Genomic DNA, 16,614 nt, shown 5'->3' with positions numbered 1-16,614 from the left:
GGCAGATGCAGGCAAACCCTTTCTGGGGCCATCCGTGATCACAAAAAGTGAATCCGTCTTACGGAATGATTCCGTAGCTTTCAGGTATACCCTGATTGCCCGAACCACATCTAAGGAATGCAACGCATGTTCCCGATGATGCTTGGGCTGAGGACACAAGGAAGGTAGTACAATATCTTCATTCAGATGAAAATCTGAAACCACCTTGGGAAGAAAAGATGGCTTAGGATGAAGTACTACCTTACCCCTATGAATCACTAGGTATGGGGACTGGAATGATAATGCAGCCAGTTCTGACACCCTGCGAGCAGAAGTAATAGCCACCAAGAAGGCCACCTTCTGGGATAAAGTAAGCAAGGGAATCTCCCTGATGTTTTCAAAGGGAGGTTTCTGTAGAACCGACAAAACCAAATTAAGATCCCAAGGCGGTAAGGGCGCGCGGACTGGAGGAGCCAGGTGCCGCACCCCCTGGATGAAATTCCGCACCAAGGATTTGGTAGCTAAAGGCTTCTGAAAGAAGATTGCTAATGCTGAAACTTGACCCTTGATGGTGCTCAAGGCTAGCTTCTGCTCAACCCCCTGTTGCAAAAAGGCCAATATTCGAGACACCGAATAGGTACGTGGAGGAAATCCTAAAGATTCGCACCACGCAATATAAGTTTTCCATGTGTGATAATAGACTTTGCTGGAAGTCGCTTTCCTTGCTTTAATAAGGGTAGGAATGACTGAAGCTGACAAACCTCTGTCCTTCAGTACTTGGGTCTCAATGGTCAGGCCATTAAACCCAGCGACTGTAAAGCATGATGGTAAATTGGTCCTTGAGACCACAGACACTCCCTGAGACGAAGTTCCCACGGAACGTCTACGACTAACATGTCCAAGTCGGCCAGGCCGGCTTGAGGAGGCCAGCCTAGAATTTCTAGGACCACTGGCGCTGATTGGATCTGAACCAGGCGTCCCTAGAGGTATCTGGCCCCGACCATCCGAGAAAGTCTGGTCGTTTTCTGTTCCCACACATTTATCAGATACCTGATAGTTATCAGGAAAGGTGATCTTTTCTGGTTGAACCTCAGGGACCGAAGTCACCCGACTAGAGGCTACTTGGCCTATCTGGTCAACCAGATCCGATTCCTGTGAGGTATCGGGACTAATCTTAGGAAAAGGTAAAGGAAAAGATCTATTCAGGGAACGGTAATTACCGCTTCCTGTAGTACTTAAATGTTGGAAGGGAAGAATCGCACCGGTAGTAGTGGTTGATGCTCGATCTAATGTCCTGAATACCGGTGAAAACGTCCCCCCACCCTGAAACCGGGTGGGGGCGCACCTTCAGGCTGTGTACTCCTTTGCTTCGGGTTTGGCTGGGTTGGTCCTTTGCTTGTCCGACCAGCCCTTCTTGAACCCTCCTGGAGGAGTCTTGCCTTTCCCGCTAGTACCAGCCGGGCGCCCTTTATGGGCGGTAAAGAAAGGTCCTCGCTTGTTGCGAGGTCCCTTAGCTTTAGCAGCCTGTGGCAAAAAAGTGCTCTTGCCCCCAGTGGCATCCTTAATGATTTCATCTAGGTTGGCCCCAAATAGACGATTCCCCTGAAAGGGGAGATTTGTCAAGGTCTTCTTGGAACCTAGGTCAGCTGACCAGCATTTTAACCATAGCACACGTCTGAGGATCACCGCTGTCTTAGATGCATACCCTAAAAAGGGAGTAGTGTCCAAGGCTGCGTCACAGATAAACTGTAGCCCTTGTATAATCTGTTCCATCAAATCAGATGTCTCCTGGGGAATATCTTTTCCCCTAAGATCTTGGCTTACCATTTTCGCCCATTCCGTAAGTGTCTGGGAAACTAGACCAATAACAATTACTGGTCTAAAAGCTGACCCTATCAGAGAGAAGATGGTGCGGGACTCTGCTTCCATCTTTCGATCCACCGGATCCTTAAAGGACGAAGTGTCCTCCACTGGAATAACCGTGGCTTTATTTAGCCTGGAAATAGGCGGATCCACGACTGGTGGTACCGTCCATTTCTTAATGATGGATTCCTCAAACGGATAGCGTCTAGCAATACGCTTGGAAATAGTAAAGGTACGTTTAGAATGCTCCCATTCTCCTTTAATCTGATTACCGAAACATTTAGGTACAGGAAAAGCCTTCATCGTCTTGATGGGCTTATTAGTACCAAAAGGAATCTCTGTTTCAGTTGCCTCTGCCGGTAAAGCCTCAAGTTTTAAGGTTTCCTGCACTGCCACAACTAGTGCGTCCACCAATGCTTCTTCCTGAATAATAGCAGGAGAAGCGTCCTCCTCACTGTCTGAGGGGGCTTTACCTGGGATAACAGCCCTTGCAGAGGAACCTGCAACTGCCGTGACCACCTCTGAATCTGAGTCAGAGGTGTCAGATGGTATAGGGGTAGGCGGGGGTCACTTCCTTGACCCCCGTCCCTGACAGGCCGCCTCCACCCGAGCCACCATAGACTCCAAAATTGCTGTAAATGACTCTATACTCTGTGCACCGGCGGGTCCCGTGGCCCCCTCGAGGGAAACAGGTTGGGGAATATGTGTGGCAGGGTCCATGATAACTCCAGTTACTTCCTGGATAATATAATTAAAAAAAAAAAAAGAAAAGTTTTATTTTTGTCGACCCCCAGCGCCACAAAAGCCCCTTAGTGTTACCTGCTAGGGATCCCTATCGATCGAGAGAGAGATAGACCCCCAGGCTCACCACTTGATGCTCAGAGTTTAACTGCAACAGGTTACAGCGCTGTCTTAACAAACAGGAAGTCTTTTGGCTGGCTGCCCAGGAAGAAAGGAGGCGGCTCCGCCCCTCTGTACGCCTTCCGGCGCCTCCCCCAAGCTCCACGAGGTGTTTGGATCACCTCAAACATGGCCGCCCCCATGCTGGAGACACGAGGCTACGCCAAAATGGCGGCTCGTGCGATCCAGCAAAAAAAATGGCGGCGGCCCGTACTGAATAGCGGTGTGCTGCAGGGCACACAACACTCTCACTGCATGGGGATATGGCGTGGTTGGCGGTACCGGCCCTGGCGGACCGCATGGCCGTTCGGGAGGCCTGCTAATAGCTGGAGATCTGATTAGGAAGGCAGTCTACATGTCCGTGGCTTCTGACTGGTAGGTAGCTTATTCTTAACCCATAAGATTCCCAGAATGCCACAGATTACATCTTTAAAACATGTATACAATTAGATTGTTAGCTCCCAAACCAAGCCTCCTGGCTTTTTGCACACATAAAATCACACTCAAAGTAGGAGGATCTGTGTCATGTTGTAGGATAGAAAGGGACTCTATCTTACCATACAGAGAAGGGCCCGCGTTCACCACAAAACCCGTCAGGGGGAAAGGGGGAACATACTACTCACCATACCGGAACCAGGCGGGCACCAACTCCTGACAGTACCCCTCTCCACCGGGGCGGGAGGGCTGTCGACCGATACGGACGCCGTGACTCATGGTCTTTGGCGTTTCAGCGAGACGTTTAACTCGCGTGGACAGTCCTTTAATGGGACTTTGTCGCGGCCGACCCAGCGCGGAGCTATGGCCTGCACGCGCTCGTAGGCTGAACTGGGGTGACCACCGGATCTCAACATCCAGCCCGTCGCCCAGTTCAGCTTTCTTGCTTGAAGATCTCACAGGAACACTGGAGAAAAAAGCTGTCTAAAAAAATCCTTTAAGAAAAAATTCTTGCCAGGACCTAAGATCCCAGCAAGGTGTCTAGGTCCTTACTCCTAACTAGACAGAAAATAACTGATTTGCTGAGGCAGAGAGAGAGAGAGGATATACCCTCTGGGACTGCCCCTGGGGTGTGGCCAGAGCTTTTTAATTTCCTGTCTAGTCCTGCTCCTGTGGAGGCAACATAACCCGAAGGTGGTGTATCACCGAGGACTACGTCTGTCAATGAGCGCTAGAGAAATATATATATATATATATATATATATATATATATATATATATATATATATATATATATATATATATATATATATATATATATATATATATATATATATATATATATATATATATATATACACACACACACATACACACACACACATACACACACACATATACATACATACACAATATTCATTATGACACTTATACATACAGTTATACATTATACGGTTGGGCATGGGTGTTTGTCCCCTGCTTATTTATTATATGCATTTGCAGTATGTGCAAGAATCCTACCAGGATGCTATTCACATTTCATTAATTGCCTTTACCTAGTAACGGTGCTTTCCTCCAATAACCATCCCGAATTTCTATGTAGTCGTACCAGCATAGCCGACTTTTAAATAGGTCCATTTCAGTGAAATTCAGAACTATCTAAAACAAAATAGAGTCATTACCAAAATATTTCTTCCAAGCCATTCAAGATTTAATAAAATTAAACAACAGGTTAGATAAAGCAGCATTTTTTTTCCTCCAAAGTGAATGTGTGCAGGAGAAGACCACCAAATGACTGGGGGCTGTTTCCTTCATTTTCAGTAGCTCCCTCTTAAGCAGGCTATAGATCTTACAATTTTTTTTCCTTCCACCACAAGTGGTCTTCACTAACAGCAGAATACAATATTAGTGTTTTGTTGGCTAAAGCTCAAGACACTAATAGTTTGGGAAAAATAGGACAGGCTGGTTGTACACAACCAGGGTGCCCATACATAGTTTAAAATTCAGCCAGTCACTGCTGAACTTGCTGAATTTTGATCCCTGTGTAGCAGGCCATTAGGCTATACATTAGTTGAGATTTTCATACTAGTACTTTTGGCAGGCTTGATAACATCTGCCTACAGACCACCACGCTAAGCAACTACATATGATGCTAAGCCTTAATGCCAGGAACACAGGTGGGCTCGGACTTATTGCAGCATCTGAAACTTACTCTGCATGCTGTGGGAGGCCTGTACAACTGTGGAAGTCTAGAGGTAAAGGCTAGAGTATAGCTTTAACTGAATTATGCCCCTTCCAAAGATAAATACTATGCAGTACGCTTACCCCACGGGAATACAATCTACTAAAAAAAAAAAAAAACATAAAATTGCATTGTACATAATAAACCAGTAAAGCAAAATTATAAATCTAAACGCTTCACATCATTTATGGAAGGAAAAACTCCCACAGTATACAACACAACATCAGCCCTTGTCGTAAGTATCCAAAATGGTGACCAGCATGGGAGTTCCACAGTGCTTGTGCTATCCACATGTTATGAAGTTTCCTGCTTCTTCAGCAGAATGCGGAGGTCACAAAGAATTTCTATCTAGATATAAGCATGAAAAGTTATAAGACTTCTATTCACATAGTAAAACTACGTAGTACTCATTTTAGTACAGGTAATTATACAGCGCCGTCAATTTTACACAGTGCTTTACATCCCTGTAACAGGATGATACCACCTCCATGATTTACTGTAGGAACAGAGTCATTTGAATGGAGAGCGGTGTGGGACTTCCACCAGACCGTTTGGTGTTGAGTCCAAATCATTCAGTTTTAGCCTCATCTGACTAGAAAACATTTTTCAATGTGGCTCCAGAATCCTCAAGGTCTGCCTTAAGTGGTCAGATCAAACTAAAAAATTAAATTGGCCTCAACACCAAATTAAATGTGTGGCGGAAATCCAATACAGCTCACCATCCAATTAACACCATTCCTACAGTATAGCATGAAGGTGGTAATATCCTGTTATGAGGGTTTCTCTGCAGCAGGGACTGGAGCTTTTTATAGGATAAGAGAAAACTGATAGGGCAAAATACTGTCACATTCTTGAGGAAAATCTGCTGTCCTCGGCCAGAAAGTTGTCAATGGGAAGAAAGTTTACCTTCAAAAACAGGACAATGACCTAAAGCACACAGCAAAAAATGAACACAGTGTTTGAAGCAGAGAAAAGTGAATGTCCTTACATGGCCTAGTCAGAGTCCAGACTTCAACCCCATTAAAAATCTGTGGAATTTCTTGAAGACTGCAGTCCACAAACAGTCACCATCAAATTTAAATGAGCTTGAGCAGTTCTGAAAAGAGTGGGCAAATATTGCAAAGTCTAGATGTGCAAAGTTAGTAGAGACATATCCCAACAGACTAAAAGCTGTAATTAAAGCAAAAGGTAGTTCAACAAAATACTGACAAAGGGGGCGATCTTTTTACCAACTCAGCGATTTTGGTTTTGAATTTTAAATTTTTTTCCCCCGGACATGTTGGCGTTCTTTCACTTGGAGGTTACAAGTTGGAGGTTACAAGTTGGACTAGTAAAAACAGCTGGATGATAAAAAAAAAAAAAAAAAAAAAAAACTGTCTTCATTGTACTATACAGTATATACAAGCAATGTGGTATAAGGGTACACTGGCGGTTATATGTGAATGTATCGGGTTACCCTTTTTTCATGCAGTATGCCTTGTTCCTGGTTGGCAAAATAATTTTGCATCCCTATACTTTTATTTGGACGTCTGCTCTCTCATTAGGCCTTTTGTAGGTTCGGGTATCTTTGGTGAGCGTGTGCCCTCTGCACGGGCTGAAGCTACAGACAGTGTCAATTTTGGCATCGAATTTGGATTTAGTTTTAGTCATAGTCTGACTAAAATATTTTAGTCATTGTATTTTAGGCGACTAAGATCTATGCTTATCTAAAATGCGTTAAATGATGCATTACAATTTACCTAAACGCATATATTCCAGGAATAAAACAATCAAATGTTATTTATGGTATTAAGGTTTCAACAAAAACTCAGATACAGATTTAGCCACTCTGGATGGTCTGAGGTGGTCTGTTAAGCCCCGTACACACGTACGGATCGTCGTCATACAAACGTCGGCGGACGAAAGATCTGCCGATTGTACGCGTGTTAAGCCCCGTACACACACACAGATCGTCGTCATACAAATGTTCGTCTTTTCTCCCTGGGATGTCGGTGTCTGTTGAAAAGTGCAAAGACAGCACAAGGACAGCACAAGAATTTTGTCCGCAGACTTCAGCTGACTGCAGAAGTGATGTCATGTAATGGTTAACTTTCCCTGTGTTTTTTATTTTCTGAGCATGCCCAGTCTTGCAAATCTGCGGTCTGTCGGCTGATTTCTGTACTGACAGGCGAACAATCGTCCGTTCTGGTGTCTGCAGACAAAAATTTTCATGTTTGCAAGAAAGACTCTTGTCCGCGGATTGTGTGCAGACAGCTGTCGGAGGCACCATACTAACACGCGTACAATCGGTAGATCTTTCGTCCGCCGACGTTTGTATGACGACGATCTGTGCGTGTGTACGGGGCTTTAGTATGGTGCCTCCGACAGATGTCTGCGCACAATCCGCGGACAAGAGTCTTTCTTGCAAACATGAAAATTTTTGTCTGCGGACACCAGAACGGACGATTGTTCGCCTGTCAGTACAGAAATCAGCCGACAGACCGCAGATTTGCAAGACTGGGCATGCTCAGAAAATAAAAAACACAGGGAAAGTTAACCATTACATGACATCACTTCTGCAGTCAGCTGAAGTCTGCGGACAAAATTCTTGTGCTGTCCTTGTGCTGTCTTTGCACTTTTCAACAGACACCGACATCCCGGGGAGAAAAGACGAACGTTTGTATGACGACGATCCGTACGTGTGTACGGGGCTTAATGCTGCATCATGCTGGATGGTGGGCTCAGATCTAAGGAATGGCCTGTGAAGCACAATGCTCTGGATGCCGCCATGTCGGTGGTCACTGGAGGCCTGTAATGCAGCACAGTGCTGGATGGTGGTCTCTGGTCTGAGGGATGGGCTGTAATACACAGTGCTGCTCCAGTCTGGCAGTCATGAACGATGCACAGAGCCTCTTCAACTCGCTTGCTTGCTGGGAGCAGAAGCAGGCGGAGCTCCACGAAAACCAAAGTTAGTAAACGTCCCTGCCTCACATTTTCATCCCATTTTCGTTCAATGACGTCACACGCTGGCTGGCATCCGGCGTGTGCACTTCCGGGTGAGGTGTTTAAAGGAAGTGAGGGGCAGCCATTTTATTGGGAGGCTTCCCTTGTTCAAAGAAGATTGCCCCATGTTCCACCTCGAAGATATGGAGGCTTTGTTTAACCATACTGCCCTACTTTGGGGATTTTACCTATTCTATTATAGATCGATTACAACATTGCCTTTTACCATTCAACCTGCAAGTTATCCATGGTGTTCTATTAATCCTTATGTTTTCCACTAGAGATAATTGGCACTTTTGAGGTTTTTACACAATGCACAATTGCACTAATCTTCCTTGGTCTACCTGGTGGCGAAGTTGGTAACCAATTTGGACCAGTTAGGAGCTGGGACTCTTCGAGAAGTTATGGCTTTATAGGCTCTACTAATCCCCCAGATGTCCCCTGTGCTTTGTGGAGATAGAACTGGTGTTCTAGATTATGTGTAATATTTTATCTGCAATAAGTGTAGTATAGTGTCTTGGTGACTGGTTCAACATGTTCTACTTCCGGCCATAATGAATATATAGGTTTTATTAGACTATTGCCTTATACAATGGATATAAAAACCTCTAAACACCCCTGTTAGAAATGTCAGGTTTATGTGATGTAAAAAAAAATTAGATAAATAATTTCAGAATTTTTTCCACCTTTAATGTGACCTATAAATTGTACAACTCAAAAGAACCCAAAAGTTAAAACAAATATTTTAGTAAAAATAAATTAAATAATGTGGTTGCACAAGTGAGCACACCCCCTTATAACTGGGGATGCAGCTGTGTTCAGAATTAAAGAGGTTGTAAACCTCCAAATTAAAAAAAAAAAAAAAAAACACCTGAAAGAAAAATACATAATGAGCTAGTATGCATCGCATACTAGCTCATTATGAAATACTTAACTCAAAAAAGGGGTTCTGGCGCTAATCCGAGGTTTAAAATCCTATAATGTCCTTGTACAGAGAATGCACAGTTGCATATGTAAATATGTCTGTTGCAACACTGTTTGCCCACTCCTAAACACAGATGGACAATCTAATAAAAGTTTATTAAGTGGGTCCACAAATGGTTAAAATAATATAATTAGGTAGTCCTACCGATCCTTGAAGCCTCTGTCTCCTGGCTAGTCTTTGCAGGAATCCCTGATGTGTATCATGGGAGCCTGATGACCGATGGAAAGGGATGGGGCTCTCAGATGAAAGAACGGAATTGGTCTAAGCGGGAGGGGCTCGCACGATCCGGTATGCGGCCGCTTTCCTGGACCGGAGCCGCTGCGTAGTGCTCCCTCAGTGCCCGCCGTGAGCACCAGGAGGCGCACGCAGATGACGTCACCGCAGGAGACCGGAAGTCCGTAGATAGCCAGCCGAAGAGACACCCGGAAGCCGAGGGGAGCGGAGGACAGGATACGCTCGCTTCTGTGGAGCCTCCCGATTGCCACAACTACATGTTTCGCTACAAATGTAGCTTTGTCAAGTTTTTTTTTTTTTTTTCTTTTTTCTCTTTTTTTCATTATGAAATACTTACCCAAGAACGAAGCCCCGCAGTGCCGACCGCTTACCTGTCTCATGGGCGACATCTTCTGTCGCCCTTCTTCCGGGTTTGCGGCATCCGGCCATGTGATTGGCTGGAGCCGCGATGACGTCACTCCCGCGCATGCGCTCGGGAGCCGACAGTAACGGCACGGTGCTCTGAAGGAACAGCACGAGCGGCTATTCCTTCAGAGCGCATGTGCCATTGATGTCACTGGCTGCATGCTAGGTAAATATCTCCGAAACGGTACATGTTTAGTAGATATTTACAGTACCTATAGGTAAGCCTCAATATAGGCTTACCTATAGGTACAAGTTGCAGAGGAGGGTTTACTTCCTCTTTAAAGAAATTGCATTCAAACTCAGATTAAATAGGAGTCAGTACACACCTGCCATTCATTTAAAGTGCCTCTGAATAAACCCAAATAAAGTTCAGCTGTTCTAGTAGGTCTTTCCTGACATTTTCTTAGTCACATCCTACAGCAAAACCGATGGTCCGCAGAGAGCTTCCAAAACATCAGAAGGATCTTATTGTTAAAAAGTATCAGTCAGGAGAAGGGTACAGAAGAATTTTCAAGGCATTAGATATACCATGAAACAGTGAAGACCGGCATCAAGTGCAGAAAAATGACAACAGTGACATTAAGAACTGGATGTCCCTCCAAAATTGATGACAAGAAAAAACTGGTCAGGGAGGCAGCCAAGAGGCCTACAGCAACAAAGGAGCTGCAGGAATATCTGGCAAGTACTGGCTGTGTGGTACATCTGACTACAATCTCCCATATTCTTCATGTGTCTGGGCTATGGGGTAAAATGGCAAGACAGCCTTTTCTTACAAAGAAACATCCAAATCCAAAATTTAGCAAAAAAAAAAAAAAGCCACATCTGAAGTCTCCTAAATGCATGTGGGAAAATGTGTTCTGGTCTAATGAAATCAAGGTTGATCTTTTTGGCCAGAATTCCAAAAGATATGTTGGGTGCAAAAAACAACACTGCACATCACCAAAAGAACACCATAACCACAGTAAAACGTGGTGTTGGTGGCAGCATAATGTTTTGGGGCCATTTTTCTTCAGCTGGGCCAGGGGCCTTAGTCAAGGTACAGGGAATTATGAACAGTTCCAAATACCAGTGAATATTGGAGAAAAACCTCCAGGCTTCTGCTAGAAAGCTTTCAGCATGACGGCCCAAAGCAAACATCCAAATTAACAAAGGAACGGCTTCACCAGAAGATTACATTTTTTGAATGGCCCAGCCAGAGCCCAGACCTAAATCCAATTGAAATTCTGTGGGGTGATCTGAAGAGGGCTGTGTACAAGAGATGCCCCTAGCAATCCGACATATCTAGAGTGTTTTTGCAAAGAAGAGTGGGCAAATATTGCCAAGTCAAGATGCACCATGCTGATATTAATACCCAAAAAGACTGTTGAAGCACCTTTTGATTTTATTACAGAACTCAAAGTATTAGTTTAAGGGTGCGCACACATATGCAACCATATTTTGGTTTATTTTTACTTCCCTCCACCTAAAAGATTTCAGTTTGCTGTTCCAACTGAGTTGTACAGTTTTAGGTCACGTTAAAACGTGGTAAAAGTTCTAAAATTATTTCTTGGTCTCTTTTTGAAATCACAGAAACCTGATATTTTAACAAGTTGTAGACACTTTATAGTCACTGTATGGGCCACATATGAAAGTTTGACTGTCAGTCCAACATACACCTTTTGCCAAGAATATTGGTTTAAGAATTATTTGTAACCTTCACATTCTCCTGAAGGGAGACAGGGAAACTGAAATATGTAGTACAAGCACAAGGATGGTAGAACCCCCTTGTTAGTCACCATTTTGGATACTTACCGCAAGGACTTGGGTCGATAATATAGTGGGAGTTTAATTTTCCATAAATAACATGAAGGTTTTACATTGTCGTTTTGTTTAACGATTTTATGAGTGTTTGTTTAATAAAAAAGTTGTAGGTTTTAAAAAGATTAGGTTCCTTTGGGTACCTACAGAGTCCATAATGGTAATACAGAGTATTTGTCCTGATATCAGGATGTGGAGCCCTCTATTTTTTTTCCCTGTTGGGCCTCTTTGCCACCACCTAGTAGAGATCTGCCTTAGATGTTTTATTGTATGTGCCTACCAAATAGGGCACTCAAACTGCCAGAATCACTCAATTGCCTTTTTTAGGGCATTCACTCAATTCCAAATGTGTAACTCTGCCAAATCGCAGGATCATGACATCAAGTCCCTCTGGGGATCTAGCATCAACTGTTGGAGGCAGCAGAACTGGCTGGCAGAACCAATGTTTTACTGCAATTTGTGCAATTACCATCTGCCACAATATTGGTATCTTATAATCCCATGGGGACAATAGTTGTAAACAATTTTAACAAAGTTGAGGTAATCACTGCCCCCTTCACAATCTTTGCTTATATCGGTTCAGGTTCCTTCTAAGCCCCTTTCATAAGGTTTGATTAGTGAGAAAAATGAGGTTACCCCTTAAATCTGGAACCGAATACCTGCAAAATCCATTTCTTGGAGTAGATCATAGAACACAGTGCAGCCATAATTACCATCTGGTTTATACGCCACCTATACATGAATGGACACAGGCAAACCAAAATACAGGAAGTCTCAATTTTGTAACAAGCAATGAAGATCCCAGAAAGGGAGAGGGGGACCTCTGTGTCCTGCAATGTACTCCAAGAAATTGATTTTACAGGTAAGCATGTAGGAAAAATCCAAATTTCTTAATCGTACATCAAGGGACACAGAACAGGCCACAATAATTTCTACCAATGCCCTTGAGGGAAGAGAGCCTGTAATTACAAAGACCGCCATCAGACTAAAGGACCTATATAGCTGCTTGCAGTATGCTGCAGCCAAACAGCACCCTCTTGAGCGCCAACAACCACCTGATAAAACCTAGTCAATGTATGCAATGCAGACCAAGTAGCTGCCTTGCAAAACTAATCCATAGACACTTGATAACGAACTTCCCATTAGGCACTTACCCTCCTGGTAGAGTGTGCCTTTACCCGAAAGGGTGGGGCTTTTCCCTTCAACCCATATGTCCTGAACAATGATCTGAAGGATCCAATGGGAAATAATTGATCTTGATGCGGCCTGCCTTTTCCTGGGCCCTTCTGACAGCAAAGAATCAGTTTTCCAAATCTGAGCTGACATTTTCAAATAGACTGACTGCTTGTACTACATTGAGAGAATGTAACCCCTCTGCAGAACGAGGATTTAGAACGATGATTTAGAAAAAAAAAAAAAAAAAAAAAAAAAAGGTAGTGTGACATCTTGATTTAAATGAAAGCTGGAAACCACCTTTGGCAAAAAAGCTGGGTGAGAGTCACAACCCCACTCTGTCCTGGTGTAGGATTAAAAATGGTTCCTTACAAGAAAGGGTCACCAACTCCGACACCCTCCTAGCCGAGGTTACTGCAACCAAAAGACTGATTTTCTTGCCAAAACCAGAGGAATATGCCGAATGAGTTTAAAAAGGTTGCTTCTGTAGGACAGCCAGTACCCGATTTAAATCCCAAGGATACAACGGTGGCCTGACTGGCGGAACCATGCAAATTAACCTTTGTAGAAAGGCCTGCACCGAATGTGAAGCAACCATTCTTTGAAAGAAAATAGATAAGGCCAAAATCTGACCCTTTATCATTCCCAAAGCCAGCTTAATTTCTACCCCCAATTGTAAAAAAGGAGAAATCCTTTGATGACACTTTCTGGCCTCACACCAGGAAATTTAAGACTTCCAAACTCCATAGCAGATGTTTCTAGAGACTGGCTTCCTGGCATTTAGCAGAGTAGAAACCACCGGACCAGAGACCCAGTCGATCTTTCAAAATCTAGGCTTCAATAGATAAACCTTCAAATTTAGTGACTGTAAAGCAGGATGGAATATTGAACCTTGAGAAAGTAGATCCATATGGAGTGGAAAAGACCATGTTTCCCTACTACCAACTTTACAATTCGTGTATCAAGTCCTCCTGGGCCACGCCGAGGCTACCAGTATAACTGGTTTTCACTCTTTGTGGATCCTGCGGCAGGAGCTGAACCGGAGAAAGCATAGATCAGGAAGAACTGATCAAGGGATCGTTAAAGTATCCGCCCATATTGTGAGTGAATCCCTGGTTCTGAACACAAATCTGTCCAGCTTGTTGAACTTGAATGCCAACAGATCTATGTCCGGGGTACCCCATCGTTGGCAAAAATCAATGAAAAAAAAAAAAAAAAATTCAAGTTAGACTTACCGGTAACTTGTTTTCCAATAGTCTTTCAGGACAGCACCTTAGAGAGATGGCTCCTCCCTCTCCTCATCAGGAAACACCCCATCCACCAGATTTTAAAAGGAGGCTTCTCCCACCATTCATCAGTTTGTAGAAGAGTACCTCCGGCCCATGCTGGAACACAAACAGATATGGTTAATCACAGCAATACATTTTATACAATAGGGTGGGATCCTCCTGCTGTCCTGAAAGACTATTGGAAAACAAGTTACCGGTAAGTCTAACTTGAATTTTCCCTAAAACGTCTTTCAGGACAGCACCTTAGAGAGGATTATCGAGACTTACTCAATTTAGGGAGGGACCACAGCTTGCAGGACCTTTCTGCCAAAAGCCTGATCTTCAGCTGCCAAAAGGTCCAACCTATAGTGTCTTGCAAATGTAAAGTAGCTTGACCACGTAGCCGCTTTGCAGATTTGATCTGGAGTGGCACCAGCTTTCTCTGCCCATGTAGTGGCTAACGCTCTAGTAGAGTGAGCTCTGATCCCCTGCGGGGGAGACAATTTCATTTGGGAGTAAGCCTCTGAAATAGCGGATCTGAGCCATCTGGCTATTGATCCTTTTGATGCCTGGCGACCTTTTTTGTTGCCAGAGAAAAGAACAAAAAGAGTTTGATGATCTAAACTCTTTAGTAACCTCCAAGTAGTGTATAAGAACCCTTCTTACATCTAGGTAGTGAAAGCTTTCTTCCTTATCTCCTGATGGATTAGGACAGAAGGTAGGCAACACAATTTCTTGTGATCGGTTTCTCGTTGAAGCTACTTTTGGGAGAAACCCTGGATCCGTCTTGAGAATTATCCTATCTGGATATATGGACAAGAAAGGTTCGATAGCTGATAAAGCATGTAATTCACTGATTCTTCTTGCTGATGTTATTGCCACCAAGAAGACTGTCTTGAGGGTAAGGTTTTTTAGTGTAACCGTTTCTAGTGGTTCAAAAGGTTCCTTTGTGAAAGCCTGAAGGACCACCGACAAATCCCATTTGGGGAAGCTTCTGATAGGCACTGGTCTGGAGCGGGTAAGGGCCCTGAAGAATCTGATGATTAAAGATTCTGAAGAAATGGGCCTTTCCAAGAATACCCCCAGGGCTGTAACTTGTACCTTGAGGGTACTTACTGCCAAACCTTTTCCTGCGCCCTCCTGTAGGAACTCCAAAATTGAAGTAATACTGTCCAATTTTTGATCTTTCGATTCACACCAGGTATTATATGTCTTCCAAACTTTTGCATATATATTCCTTGTGACTTTTTTCCTACTGGAAAGTAGAGTAGCAATTAATGCGTCTGAAAATCCTTTCCTTTTCAGCAGTTGCTCCTCAGATACCAGGCGGTGAGCTTTAGCTTTTCCACTTCTGGATGATAAACTGGACCTTGAAACAGTAGGTCTTGACGAGGAGGGAGCTGAAAAGCAGGTTTGACTGATAGTTGAAGGACAGTCGAAAACCAAACCCTTTTGGGCCAATAAGGAGTGATCAGGATCACTGAGGCTCTTTCCATTTGGATTTTTCTCAACACCAATGGAATGAGCTGGAAGGGGGGGGAAGGCATACCCCAACCTGAACCTCCAGGGATGTGCCAGGGAATCTACTCCCAGAGAGTTGTCGTTTCTGTGGAGTGAGAAGTAAAGTGGAAGTTTTGCGTTTTCTTTCGTTGCAAACAGATCCACCTCTGGCTTTCCCCAAGTCTTGGTTATCAACATAAAGACTTCTGGGTTCAAGCTCCATTCTGCTTCTCGGATCTTCTGCCTGCTTAAATAATCCGCCACACTGTTTAGTGTACCTTTTAGGTGGATTGCTGACAAGGAAAGTAACTGCCTTTCCGCCCATTGCAGAATTTCCGTTGCCAAAAGCTGTAGGGTTTTGCTTCTTGTGCCCCCTTGCTTGTTTAGATATGCCACTGTAGTGGCGTTGTCTGAAAGGACTTGAACATGAGTCCCCTGAAGATTTTGAGAGAAGGCAGTTAGGGCTAGGCCGACTGCCTTTAATTCCTTCCAATTTGAGGATTTTCTTGTCTCGGTCTGAGACCAAACCCCCTGTGCCAGGTTTTGGTTCCAGTGGGCTCCCCACCCCCACCTGCTGGCATCCGTTGTTAACCTCTGGTCTGCCGGGAAGGACCAGGCCAAACCCTGAGACAAGGTTATCCGATTTCTCCACCACCAAAGGGACCTCTTGACCTTGGTGGGGATTTTTACCTTTAAGTCCAAAGTCTCTGGATTGTGATCCCAGATTCTGAGGAGGAAATATTGGAGTGGTCGAAAATGCAGCCTTGCCCAATGGACAGCTGGAATTGATGCAGTCAGGTTTCCAAGGACTGACATGATCTCTCTGATCGACCACCACTGATTTGTTTGTAGCCTTGCTACCAAATTCTGTATTTTGACCTGTTTGTCTTCTGGTAGGAAGATTCTTTGTTCCACAGAGCATAACTGAAAACCTAGGAACTGAACCCGCTGAGCCGGTGTGAGATTCGATTTCTTGATGTTCACTATCCATCCCAGAGCTTCTAGATGACCTCTTGCCTTGTGCAGGTCCTCTTGAAGTTTTTCCTTTGACGGGGCAAAGAAAAGCAGGTCGTCCAGGTAAGGCACCACAGAGATTCCCTGAAGGCGGAGGGGAGCTAGACACTCTGCCATTACCTTCGTAAAAATACGAGGGGAGGATGATAGCCCGAAAGGGAATGCTTTGAATTGGATATGGAGCATTTCCTTTCCCAGATTTACTGCCAACCTTAGGAATCTCTGTGAGCGAGGGGAAATAGGGATATGTAGGTAAGCATCCCTTAAGTCGATTGATGCCATGAAGCATCCTTTTGTTAACAGGGTTCTGACTGTAAGAATTGAGTCCATTCAAAACT

General features: G+C 44.1%; 1 protein-coding gene across 1 annotated transcript in view; it reads right to left on the bottom strand.

Moving 5' to 3' along the window:
- Window positions 1–16,614, bottom strand: part of TLL2 (tolloid like 2) — a 305,471-nt gene that overhangs the window by 56,724 nt on the left and 232,133 nt on the right. Inside the window, exon 10 of the mRNA XM_082268493.1 lies at window positions 4,233–4,335. Within this exon, the coding sequence (XP_082124619.1) occupies window positions 4,233–4,335 (103 nt within the window). The remainder of the gene's footprint in view (window positions 1–4,232; window positions 4,336–16,614) is intronic.

The sequence above is a fragment of the Pelophylax lessonae genome (genome assembly GCF_965119305.1).
Source record: "Pelophylax lessonae genome assembly, chromosome: 9".
In the NCBI taxonomy this organism is placed as follows: domain Eukaryota; kingdom Metazoa; phylum Chordata; class Amphibia; order Anura; family Ranidae; genus Pelophylax; species Pelophylax lessonae.
This window is presented reverse-complemented; position numbering and strand designations above follow the sequence as displayed.